The sequence below is a fragment of the Hetaerina americana genome, unplaced genomic scaffold (genome assembly GCF_022747635.1).
Source record: "Hetaerina americana unplaced genomic scaffold, ioHetAmer1.1.p SCAF_2, whole genome shotgun sequence".
NCBI lineage: Eukaryota > Metazoa > Arthropoda > Insecta > Odonata > Calopterygidae > Hetaerina > Hetaerina americana.
This window is the reverse complement of record NW_027286763.1, coordinates 47,169,651-47,183,328: the sequence shown is the minus strand read 5'-3', so window position 1 is coordinate 47,183,328 and position 13,678 is coordinate 47,169,651. Positions and strand designations below refer to the sequence as shown.

Genomic DNA, 13,678 nt, shown 5'->3' with positions numbered 1-13,678 from the left:
TGTTTTACTTTTTGATAATGATTTATTCTGTGCATATAATATAAGCATGATATCAGAGCTAGCCTTCAATAAGCCCTATGCTAGAATCTAAAAAAAATCGTTGTCACTATCACCACCACATGTATAATTGTAGTTTAATTTTTTGAATATGCATCTTCTATATCCAATGTAACCCAGACAAGAAATTGGCAATTTTAAAATTGTGGGCTTCATTTTCAGGCATTATGATTTTGACCTTGATAAGACTCTATACTTCTTCATTGCTGGCCGCTATGAATTTGGAAATAAGGGTGCAGATGTATTTATAGAGGCTCTTGCTCGTCTTAATCACTATCTCAAGGTGGGTCTCCTATTTCTGTTGTCAACAAAAATGATTACCAGCATCACTTCTGAATAATGAATTTGAGAGCAATTTCTCAAAAGAATTTTGAAGCTGGTATTTCACAATCCTTTCCTTAGCCATAATGAAATTAACAAATTAAAATATTCACTGAGAGATGAAAATTTTCTACAATGAGTGTCCTGTAAGTATATTAAGTTTGTTAGCAGTGCCAGTGTTTCCTTAAAGGGTTTATTTATTGGGCACCCTCATTTTCTATCTGTTTTTTGCTTTGTGACAGTAAAAAAAATCATATGTATTTCCTAACTGTGTGAAAGAAATGAGATGAATATTTCTGTTATCTGCTAAATTAATCATCCCCATGTGCTTTCTTGAGCACATCAAATGGAAAAAATGGATTGGATATTGATTTATTTTTTTGCTTTTTAAGAAATGTTCTATATGTGAAATTATGGATCGGCTTATTGCTTTGATTTTGTGCTGTGGTGGCTTCTGAAGCTGGCTGCTTGTGGAGCATTTCAAAACACTCCGCTCCTGAAGGCAGGCCCTGTAGCACAAGAGAAAGATAGTGTAATAATGCTCCACTTACAGCTAACTTCGGAAGCCACAGCATTCAATTCATGTGTGCGCAATGTTCAAATGGGAAAATGTATTCAATACTCTAAGGCGGTGTATGAAGACATTGCATACTACGTAACACCTATGGAATTGTTTTATTAAGCTTTATTGAATAATATGGAATACTGGAACATATTCACTTAAGTCCTGGACAATATCCTTATTTTTGCCACCTATTTTTACTTGTAAAAAACTTGTTTAGAGGCATTTGCAGCCTGCCTATTCTTAAAAAATTCTAGCATATGGCAAAAAATAATTTTGTTAACTCCTGCTTTAGATAGGGATTTTGGTGGTTTTGCTTCCCACTGAAAAAATTAAATGACTAAATGAAATAGTATTCACCTATCAAACTAACTTTTGCATTGATCTATTGAATCTTTTGTTCATTAGTGATTATTTTGCTATTATCTTTCCAGTCATCCCTCCCAGATGTTACTGTGGTTGCTTTTCTCATATTTCCGGCAAAAACCAATAATTTTAACGTTGAAAGTCTCCGGGGCCATGCTGTGACAAAAAGTTTGAGAGACACATTGAATGATATTCAACAGAAAATGGGGAAAAGGATGTATGAAATTTGCTTAAGGTAAAATTTTGTTACTTTGTACAAATGAATTTACTTACCTTTATTTTGAATTTTACCAGTTTGAACGAATTGGTCTTAACAAAATTTAAAATCATGTTTGATATTAATCAATCAATCTGACTAAATTCTATGTCTTGGAGCAAATGCTTGTATAATCAAGAGGAATACTTTTTCTCTGCTGATTATCCATTGCTAACCACCAGCCTCATGTATGTGAAAGAATGCTTTATGATAGATAAATCTTGTTACTACATGTGTAACTATTTTTGGTGTAATGTTCCTCTTTAAGATAAATGCATTAAATTTCATAAGCAGTAGAATCTTCAATGGTTTCCTTTGTATTATTTTAAATATAATGTATTCATGCACCTAATGTACAAAAAATGTTTGCATTGCTCTCTCCTGCATCCCGCTGTATTCGTATTACTCTTTTCTATTACAAGTGCCTATTTTGTCATTGTTTTAGTGGAATTGTCATAGTGTTGATGATTCATTTGTTGAGTGGCTCTGTGCAATACAAATCCCTGTATTTTAGACACCTTTTGGATTCCCAATTTCTGGCCATTTTTTCCATTGAATTTTAAACAATAACTTTCTTCTCCTTTGTCATAACGTAGTTTTATTCTGTATTCAAAAGTAATTCGAACTTTTGAAAATCACTAAATGTTGGATTTTGTATTTTTAACATTCTACGTTATCACTTTCTGTATTATGTTTTTTGTGGTGTAATATGAATTGATTATTTTAACATATTGCATTGTGACTGTAGTGGAAGACTGCCTGAACCAGCTGAGCTTCTCAAAAAAGAAGATACAGTGAAGATCAAACGCTGTATATATGGACTTCAGAGGGATGGACTACCTCCAGTTACAACACACAATGTGGTCAATGATGGGAATGACCCTGTACTGAATTCGATTCGTCGATGTCGCCTGTTCAACAATATTCACGACCGTGTTAAGGTGAAAATCTATGTCACATATAAATATTATTATTATTATTAGGTAATATACCGGTTAAGGTAGGTTTTTGGATGGACATAATTACTAATTAAATAATTTGTGACCCCTAGCAAAACACAACATCCTACTTTACATCAGGTCCCTCTTCAGCTCTGAGTACTTTCTTCCTCCCTTCATCCCGTCCAACATCCCTATCCTGTTCCTTCCCTTTCCTCGTTTGCCTAACATTCTCCCCTCAATTACAGTCTTCAACATCCCGCTGCCGGTCAATACCCCCTTCAGCCACCTTTCCTGCCTCCATAGGATTGCTCCCAACAAACCCCTCTCTTTGCCCACCATACCAAGTACTTCCTCTTTTGTTTTCTTCTCTGTCCATTTCACCTTCTCCATTCTTCTCCACACCCACATTTCAAAAGCCTCCAATCTACGTCTATCCTCCTGCTTCAATGACCATGTTTCCGCGCCGTACATAGCTACGCTCCATATCAAAGTTTTTACGAGTCTTTTCTTAATATCCTTACTCAACGTCCCCGTCATTAACTCCCTCCTCCTTGTGAAAGCCTCTTTGCCTAGCGCAATTCTTCTCCTAACGTCCCTACTACTTTGACTGTGTTGGTCCAAAACACTACCGAGATACGTAAACTGTTCTACCTGCTCTAGTTTTTGCCTTCCTATTTTAATGTTAAGCTTAGCCTTTTTCTTTCTAGAAAATCGCATAACCTTTGTTTTATGAATATTGATTCTCATTCCATACCTTTCGCACTGAATTTCCAATTCACTCAGCAATGCTTGCAACCCCTTGGCTGACTGACAAACTAAAGCTTGGTCATCAGCAAACCTAACTGATTTTAAGAATTCCCTGCCCACTTTCATTCCTACCTCCAGTCCTTCCCATGCCTCTTTAATCATTTCCTCTGCATACAGGTTGAACAGCAACGGTGATAATGGGCAACCCTGCCTTACACCTCTTCCTAACACTGCCCAACTGGACTCCCCATTCCCCACTTGCACCTGAGCAGTCTGAGACATGTAGAGGTTGCAGATTAGCCTCCTATCCTTCCAATCTATTCCTATTTTCTGCAATATACTCATTAGTTTTTCCCAATTCACTCTATCAAATGCTTTTTCGAAATCTACGAAACAGGCAAATACCTCCTGGTTGTGTTCTATATTCCTCTCGATGAATAATCTCATTACTGCAATGGCATCACGCGTACCTCTCCCCTTCCTAAACCCAAACTGATCCTCCCCTAAGTAATCATTTGCCCTACTCTCTATCCTTTTATTGATGACTCTGAGAACAACTTAAGCTACGTGGGATATCAAACTAATTGTCCTGTAGTCCTCACATGACGTGGCCTTTACCTTTTTCGGAATAGGAACTAAAACTGATCTCACAAAGTCTTCCGGCCAGATTCCCTCCTCATAAATACTACGGATCAGCCCATATAGCCTCTTCCTCCCACATATTCCTAAGCATTTTAAAAGTTCCGCGGGAATGTTATCCACCCCCACGGACTTATTTAGTTTCATCTCCCTTAATGCCCTTTCTATCTCATTGTCTAGTACGCCTGGACCTAAGCTATCTTCCTCTACCTCATGTTCCTTTTCAATGTCTAACTCTGTTGGTCTAAGCTCTTTACTATACAGTTCTTCTACATATTCCTTCCATCTCTCTTAGATCTTTCCTGTGTCAACTAATACCTTACGGGCCTTATCTCTAACTGTTAGCATAGATCTCCCTTTCTTACTTCCCGATAAAGATTTAACTTTGCTGTACAGCGCACTGATTTCACCCTTCCTCTGCAGACTTTCCATATCCTCGCACTGCATCTTCCACCATGCTTCTTTTGCTTTATTTGTTGCCCGCCTCAATTTATTGTTTAATTCTTTGTACTTCATTTTGCCTAATTCTGTATTTACATTCTTCCATTTTCGCCGCTCATCCATCTTTGTAATCATCTCATCCGTGATCCATGGTTTCCTAGTCCTTTTAGCATTAACGGTTCCAATAGTGTCTTTTGCGACTTTAAAAAACCCTTTCTTGATCCTTTCCCATTTTTCTTCGATAGTACTTAGCTCTTTACCATCCTCCATGATTTCCTCTACCGCCTGTTTCTATTCCTTCCTTTTCAACCCATTTAATGCTTCTACATTCCATTTTCTGACTCGCCCCTGCCTTATCTTTTTGAAACGAACGCTACATTTCATAACAACTAAATTATGGTCCGAGTCCGCATCCGCTCCCGGGAAACTGTGCGAATTTATCACACTGTTCCTAAACCTGTGTCTAACCAGGATATAATCTAGCTGATACCTTTCTGAGTCACCTGGCATTTTCCATGTATACCTGCGTCTTTTGTGGCGTCTAAACCAAGTGTTGGTGATGACTAACCCCTGTCTCCTGCAGAACTCAACTGCTTTCTCCCCGCAGTCATTCCTCATGCCTAAACCGTAGTCCCGGACCTCGTCACCATCTCTTCCTTCGCCTACCGTCGCATTCCAATCCCCCATCACTATCAAATGTTTCCCTGCAGGAACACACGCGATTATGTCCTCTAACTGGTCGTATATCCTATTGACCTCTTCTTCCTTATGGTTGCTCGGTGGCATGTATACCTGAATAATAACCAAGTTCGTCGGTTCTGATTTTATCTCTACTAGTAGTATTCTATCTGTTACCTGCTCTATGTTGACTACGCTTCTTCCTACCTCTTCATTTAATACTATGGCAACCCCTCGTTGGCTCTCGTCTCCGCCGCTGTATATTATTCTATACTTATCACTCCAGTAATCCCCGCTATCTTTCCATCTCACCTCGCATAGACCTAAAATATCTATATTTCCCCTCTCCATCTCTCGCTTAACATTCTCCAATTTCCCTGTCCTCATCATTGTCCTAACATTCCATGTTCCTATTCTAACTAATGTGGTCTTCTTCTCCTGCGTCTTCTGTGCTGCTGCTGCTGGTTTTCCCTTGCAAGGGTTTCGTGGGATGACGACCGCAGAAGCCTTGCTTCCCCGCTGCCGGGCACGACACACGGTCGATTGGGCCGAGCCCCGTAGTTGCCAGGACTCAAAATATCTGTATAGTCCATCATGTTAATCTTGGGAATGATAATTGAGGTGGTTTCCCGTTGCCTTCCTCAATAGTGTTTTTAACGTGACACCATCACTTATTGGCCGCCCCACTGGGGTCAGACGCCATTGCAGCCGCCTCACTGAGGAACAGACGCTGCGTGGACTACCTTTCGTCTGGCTCCTAACCTTCGACCTATCTTGGCATGGGTGACCCTACCAGGAGCAATTTTTATTACTCCCGCCAGCACAGCTCTAGGGGTCATCGCACAAGCCCTTCCACCACGTCAAGGTTGTAGTTCGGGGAGGGACATATATATATAGTCCTGCATTAAAAAAAATCAGCTTTGATAATAATAATAATAATAATAATCTTTATTTGCCCAGAAGACACTGACACAGTGTAATAGATACATCAGATAAGTGTATAGGACACGTCATATGTACATATAGATGTTAAACAATGATGAAATTCAGAAAAGCATGACACAATAATAAATTTTTTGCATAAAATATATTCCATATTCAGTATGGTTATTTTTTCTCCATGAATTCCATTACAGAATAAAACTGTTCTTTCCTTAAAAATGATATTAATTTCTTTTTGAACAGGACTGGATCCTTTACGTACTTAAAATCGTAAGGGAGCCTGTTCAGTGCAAGGAGGCCCATTGATTTAGGCCCCAGGGATGTATTTAAAGTCCTGCAATAAGTTTGATGCAGGTCTCTGCAGGCTCTGGTTTGGTGGCAATGAACGTTGTCATTTGTCATATAATTGGATATATTACTTTTAGCGAAAATGCATACGACATAAATGTAAATACATGGAACAGTCAGAATATTTAACCTTTTGAAGAAGGAAAGACAAGGTGCATTGTAGGGAGCATTGCATATTAATCGTATTAAACATTTTTGAGCTTTAAAAATTGAATCAGAATGAGGGGAAGAACCCCAGAACAGAATACTATAGATAATTAAAGAATAAAATTCTCCGTAATAAATTGAAAGTAAGATATCAAGGCTTACAGATTTCCTAATACTTCTAATAAGAAAGCAAATGGAATTTAACCTGCTACGAAGATTGCATATGTGTTCATCCCATGATAAATTTTTATTTATAACAACTCCCAAAAACTTGGATCTAGTTTCACATGAGAAATCTTTTGGTAATACCTAGTTTTGAAGATCATTTATGGAATAGATGCATACATAGACAAAACTGCAATGAATGTACTGTGATGGGGCCATCACTTATTCCCAGGTGATTGTGATTTTTGAAGAAGGGACTATTTTGGTTAGGCATTAAATTTTGCTTTTTATGTGCCCAAAAATTCCAATACAGAAAATATATGCATGATTGGAAAACTTATGCCTTGCTATACTTTCCTCATATTCTTTCCCCCCCTCTCTCTCCTATTTGCCAGCATCTTGGGTAATCTCATTCAAAAATGCAATGAAAGATTGGTCAGACATTTATTTTTAATTTACATGAAGTAATAGTTCTGTAATTTTTTAAATATTTGAAGTGCATGATTGCAATGGTTCATGACTTGATAACTAATTTGGGTGTATGTTGAAGAACATTAACTCTGATAGTCTGACTCTTGTCACTGATCTGGAAGACATGACAGATAAAATGGGAAAAAAAGAAATAGTATAACTTCGACCCAAACTTCTCTGGATATGAGTTTAGTCATTGTAATCTCTTTGTCTTACTTATGTTACCATAATAATAAATATTAATATGTATGCATCATGAGTATTTCAGTATTATGATTAGTTTATTGTAGCCCTCCACTCTTCCTATTAAAATGCCAACTGCCATGCACTATCAGCCCATTTGATCTTCAAATGTGCCTCTAGCACCTGATTTTGAAGCCTTCAATTTTTATCAAATCTGATATTTTAATCATCCAATTTTCCGATCCATACTGGGCCATTCTCCATATAAATGCTTTCATGCATTACTTATTTCTAAGCTTATCTTCTTTAACATAAGTTATTGCTTCTTGATGTTAAAACATGCTTAAATAGCTTGAGCTCTTTTCTGCTTAGTATCATTTGAGCTCCTTCTATCCCATGTTGTACCATTTCAGAGAAAGATTCCATCTGTTAAGATTGCAAGTTAAGATTTCAATGTGTTCACTTTAATATTATATTTCCTAAGTAATTGGTCTCTTTTGTCCCATGATGATTGCATGTCCATTAGAATACAGTGGAACCTCATACAATTAGCAGAATTCGTTCCAGGATCTTTCCCTTAAGTTAAAGCTCTTGTTTAGTTAAACAATTATTCCCATATAAATTGATATCAAATGTGAAAATGGCTTCCATGTTAAAAAAATAAATGTGTAAAAGGTTTATCCAAAGAAAATGATGTATACATTGTTGAGGATAGTGTATCACCTTCATCTTTTCTTGTATGGTGGAAAAAAACCAATAAATGAATAATGAATAAGAATTCAATTTGTAAACACAAAAAGGAATCAAAATAATTAGTTTATTTTTACTGATACATTCCTAATTTTTTTAATGGAAAGCTATTGAGATATATTTGTTTTTTCTGGCAGGTCAACTTTTGTGAAAATGCACCTCGGCATTATCATTAAATAAATTTTGAGCATGCTTAGCCTCTGCCTTATTATGGCGATGCTTTATATGCATGGTTTAAAGCAACAGTTTTTCATAACCTTCATATCTTATTTAGTCTGCTCTTCTGAACTTCACACTACTTGTATGTTCATGTAGTTTCTGAATGGTAAACAAGCAGGGGTTTCATTTTCAAATTGCCACTTGCACTGGCACAAAATAGCAGCGTGAGGTGACCTTTCCTTGGCTTGTGGCCGGGCAATGCATTCTCCTCTGCTGTTATGAGTACATGGATAGGGTTGCTACAACAACTTTTCCATGATGCATCTCATTCCAATTGAAAACCTTTTGCAGCGGCTAATTATCCGAATCTTCAAGCTTCTAGGAGTCACCAATGAAGTTCTTCGCTGCCTTTGAGTCAGAGTTTGCTGCTTCACCATGCCTCATAAGGCCATGGATGCTTATTCTTTTCTTTAACTTCTCGAACCATGCTCAAACAGCTTTCCTAAAATGTGCACTTCTTTGATCATTGATGATCTTGACATCAGTTAATGAAGTTGGCAAAAATCACCTTTGCCTCATCACAAATGATATTCTCAGTTATACCTGTAGTGTTGCATTGTGATAGCTCTTCATTTTTCTAAATGAGAAATAACCTTTCAACATCATTGAGAATACATAACCAGTGTATGAATATTCTTGTCACTCCCTTTGAAGCATCTCCTTAATTTTTTCCTTGTTCTTGTGGATATTGCCAATCATTGATGTAGACCAATTGTATGTACATGCTAGATCAGCCATGCTCACACCTTGTTCTTGCTTTTCAATGATTTTACTAATCATTTCTACCATTATTTTTATTTTCTTATGGCTGTCTTCTTGTGGTTTTTTCTTCAGGGGCATTTTTAAAACTATGCTCTTAAATTATTACAATTTTTACCCAAAAAATCAGAAGTATTATATTTGAACACACATTTGGAAAAATGTGTGATCACTAGCGACAGTAAGAAGCTAGCAGAATGAGTGCTAAGCACAAACTGAAGTCGTAGGCATGCAATCATCCTGGGAATTCTCCTCTCCTCGTCACCTGGGATGGGAAAAGTCTCTCATTAAGCAAGTCAATTTTGGGCCAATATTTTAGACCATTATGTGAATAACTTGTTAAGTGAAGTGCCTCTGTACTATATATCAATAATAGTTTGTGTTTCTTTCTTTTGAATTAGATTGTTTTTCATCCTGAGTTCCTCTCATCCACAAATCCACTCTTTGGTTTGGATTATGAAGAATTTGTACGTGGCTGTCACCTTGGTGTCTTTCCAAGTTATTATGAACCATGGGGGTATACCCCTGCAGAGTGTACTGTTATGGGCATTCCATCAATCACAACAAATCTCTCAGGTAATAAAAAATATGAAGATCCTTTCTTTAATGGCTTTTGTGAAAAAAATCGTTGGAAATGTTAGATGGAAATTTAACCTAACCAGTTTTAGTACACCAGCCAAAATATTTCAGTTCTTAATTTAAATGTAAAAATCTTGGAGGATGTAGAGAAATCAAAGATAAATACCTTATGGTAAATATTTTGACGGAAAGCTGTAGCTGTGGTATTCATAGTTTGAAATATTCATATATTTAAAAAATTTGATTAAATGACATCAAGAATATCATGAAATCTACATTGATGATCATGCATTGCATAATTAATCATTTTTGGGATTTTGGATGATAATTTTGTGAAAAACATCAGAAATTCAGTAAGTTATTCCTTATAAAAATTATTTTAAGGAGGGAAAGGTTGCCCACTTCAGTAATTGCCTTTGGGTGTGTCATTGATAAGAAAATCTACAAAATTTGTAAATTTCATGATAGCCATATTGAGTGCTATCTCAGAGTATTGGGATATCTTCTTTTTTGTAATGTTTTGAAACACTTATCTCATTGTGAAAATTTAGGTTTTGGGTGTTTTATGACGGAACATGTAGCTGATCCCATGAGTTATGGTATCTACGTTGTGGACCGAAGATTTATTTCTTTGGAAAGTTCAGTACGCCAACTTGCTCAGTACATGTATGACTTTTGCCGTCTTAATCGAAGACAGCGTATAATTCAGCGAAATCGTACAGAAAGACTTAGTGATTTACTTGATTGGAGAAACTTAGGAATCGTGAGTATTTGACATTTATTGATCTCCTAATTTAACTTTTGGCAATAAAATTTGTTGAATTAACGAATGATTAAAAAATATAAACTTTTCATGATGGAAATGACCATGACATGTTTATTAATGATAAATTTAATGTAGCTTTATTACTTTAAAATCTCTGCAGTCATGACAATGATCACCAGTATTCATCTGAAATTCTAATCATGAGATAAAAAGTAATATTGCTTATTTTTACCTGTTTATTTGTTGTTTTCTGGCAAGGCACACATGGCATTAACTTTGTGCATCTTCGTTTGCACCATAGTATTACAGGCAGGCACGTATGAAGTCTCTACATAGCGTTTATCCTGACATGGCACCTGCTGATGACTCAGGGGTTGGGCGTTTCAATTATCCTCGCCCTATTTCTGAACCGCCTTCACCCACATCTTCTCGAGCCACTACTCCTGCACCTTCAATTCATGGAAGTGAGGAAGAAGATGAAGTTGACGAGGAGAAGGAGGTATGTTGAGTCTCTTAAAGATGTTTCATTCGCTTGTACCATTATATTTTTCATGGATAATATTTAATTTATTTGTTTTGACCTTGAATTGGTCACATTATGGTGTGAGCATCATTTGACTGTAAAAGGCAATTGATAGCCTGATCTCCTTCCTTTCAAAAAGTTTTGTCGATCATTACATTTCAATAATTCTATTCAGTTTTACCTTTGAGGATTTAATCGTGTTAGTTTGTTATAGTTTAATTTTCAATGGCTTAATTTTCTTTGCTATGCATAACTCAATAATGGCTGAAACATTTCCTTGTGTATCAAAATATGTTCAAATGGCTGTAACTGATTGTATCAAATTCTCCTCATTCCATGTTAATGTACATATTTGATTATATATTGTGTGCCATTGATTATCATGTCATAATTATTGGAGTGAGAATATGAGTTGACCTCGAGCATCACCAACTGTACCAACCTTTGAGTTGATTACTGTGTTTATGATCAATGGTTAAGCTAGTAATATTGAACTGAAATATCAATGAGCTCGGCAAATTTGTTGCCAAATGTAATGTGCACTAAACATTCTGAAAAATTTCTCAAACAGAAAATTATTTAGTAGTTAACATAGTCAGTATACATCTCACTTATCCCTATAGCTCTTTCATCCCATACCCTAAATCATATGCCTCGCAATATGCATGGAAAATGGGCAATGTAAGCTAGTTACCATTCAAACTGAGATCAGTGAGCATAATGTTTTTGTTTTGGCAAAGAGTTTACATTTTTCTCATTACGGGTCTTGTCAGTTTTGGGCCAAATAATCAATATTAACAAAGGCCATTAGATGCATGAGAAGAAAAAAACCTCTGCAGCATATAAATCAGGATTTAATTTGTTAAATTAACTCTTGTAGACAACACCAAAGAGATTGTGTTTGATCTTCAGAAAAATTGCATGGGGATGAATGTCAAATGGTTATTTAAACTTTTTGAAAACTCATAATTTCCATTTTCTTCATTTCACCAAGTAATCCAGTCATACATGAACCACCCAAAATGTGATGCTATATTTGTTGTTCATTGCAGTGCGAGCCTCAATTGAAGTTTTTTTTGTAGATGTACCATGTAAGAGAATCAACAAAAACAAATGGCTTGGAGTTTGGCAGACCTTTTAGTCCCTCTCTCTAAGTGTAGCATGCCCAACACTTATATTTTCCCTTATGTATCTATCTTCTTCACATTTCTATTCCTTAGAGGTATCATGATATTTTTACTCTGCCACATTTTGAACAAGGATTAATATTAGTTGAGACCGAAAAGATAGAGGTCTTTATTTGGGCAAAATTGAGACCTAATGGTCCCTTCTTCCATTTAACCCATGAAAAGAGAGGTATTAATGATTAATGGTGCAATATTTTTTAACCTTGGATATATATGTGTATAAATATTTATGATATTTTTATTCTGTCAACAGCTGGAAGAACTGGGAGTATCCAGTTTGGATGGCGGTAGCCGATAAAAACTAACCTGGCAATGTGTCATCTGTTATAAGATATTGAGTATTGTTCACTTACTGTGAGTAGTGAATACATCTCATGTTTGTATAATCTTGGAGTGCTAGTTACTCACTTTTTATTTACCAGCTCAGATTGGTGAAGCACAAAAATCATAATGATAGCATTTCAGTCCGGGAGTTGGAAGTTCCTGTTCTGAGGGTGGTTGTTGAGATTGCAGCTGATAGTTTGTTATACTTACTGTATCAGTGAATAATTAATCAGTTGATCTTCTGCTCCTCAGCATGATGGAATAAATGTGAATATATATTTTAAATTTATTAATTCTCTCAATGAAATGTTTAATTATGTTGGATTCTGAGTATAGATCAAAATATTTTTGTAGTGAATCTGTGAAAACGTTTTATTATTAGATCTTGTTAAAATTATTGTTACACATGAAAAATATGTAGATGTCACAAAATAATGTCCATTTTTAACTAGAGAAGCACAGAGTGGACTTGTAATATTTTCTGTGTTAATATGTGTGAGAAATTGGTTTTTGTGAAACTGTTTTAACTTTCATTGCAATTTTGATAGGGAATATAAGCAAATGATGAGATTTTATTTCAAAATGCATACAGGTAGATGGAAAAATGTTGGTTATCATAGTTTATTGGCTTGAATGAGTTTATCTAGATGTTATGTAATAATTTAAAATACTCCAGAGCCGAATCATTGCCATTTTATGAGGAAGTTCTAAGTCATTTTGGCCCAGTTGGTGCTTTACCAATTGATGTGATCAAATACTCTGCTTTTGAGAAAATGCTGTGCAATGCTAAGCCTCATGTCATGTATAATCTATTACTGAATTGGATTTTATGGAATGCTTTAATATATAAAGTTTTGAATATTTTAAAACCATGTTTAATTTCACAATTCATTCTTGTTTAACCAAACCGGTCATATTTCATTATAATTTTTCATCAAAATATTTGACTGAAATATTATGCACTTGTGAATAATAAGGAAATTTAAGAACAAAAATTCCTTGAAGTGTAAGTTAATAGGAAGTGGTGTCATATGGCTTGGTGAGATATGGTAGCAACACCATGAACTTACCACAGAGAAAACAGAAGCGTGGTTGCTAATATTGATAAGAATGACTTTAATACAGTGATGACATGCTTTTGTTTTGTGTGTGTAACTTCATAAATCAAAATGTTAAAAAAGTACTGGGGCAACAGAGAGTGAATCAGGTTGATAATAAACTAGATCAAGTTATCCAAAGAACTGCCACAGATTAAGCATCTGAGAACAGCATCAATTAATCAATTTATTTTTGTCCAAGGATTTGTT

At 35.7% G+C, this 13,678-nt stretch overlaps 1 protein-coding gene across 1 annotated transcript in view; it reads left to right on the top strand.

The window, feature by feature from the left end:
- Glys (glycogen [starch] synthase) overlaps positions 1 to 13,240 on the top strand; it is a 63,678-nt gene extending 50,438 nt beyond the window's left edge. The window contains exons 7-13 of the mRNA XM_071585008.1: positions 220 to 340; positions 1,375 to 1,541; positions 2,311 to 2,503; positions 9,394 to 9,568; positions 10,123 to 10,334; positions 10,639 to 10,836; positions 12,301 to 13,240. Coding sequence (XP_071441109.1) covers positions 220 to 340; positions 1,375 to 1,541; positions 2,311 to 2,503; positions 9,394 to 9,568; positions 10,123 to 10,334; positions 10,639 to 10,836; positions 12,301 to 12,345 — 1,111 coding nt within the window. The 3' untranslated portion in view covers positions 12,346 to 13,240. The remainder of the gene's footprint in view (positions 1 to 219; positions 341 to 1,374; positions 1,542 to 2,310; positions 2,504 to 9,393; positions 9,569 to 10,122; positions 10,335 to 10,638; positions 10,837 to 12,300) is intronic.
- Positions 13,241 to 13,678: the final 438 nt, after the last annotated feature.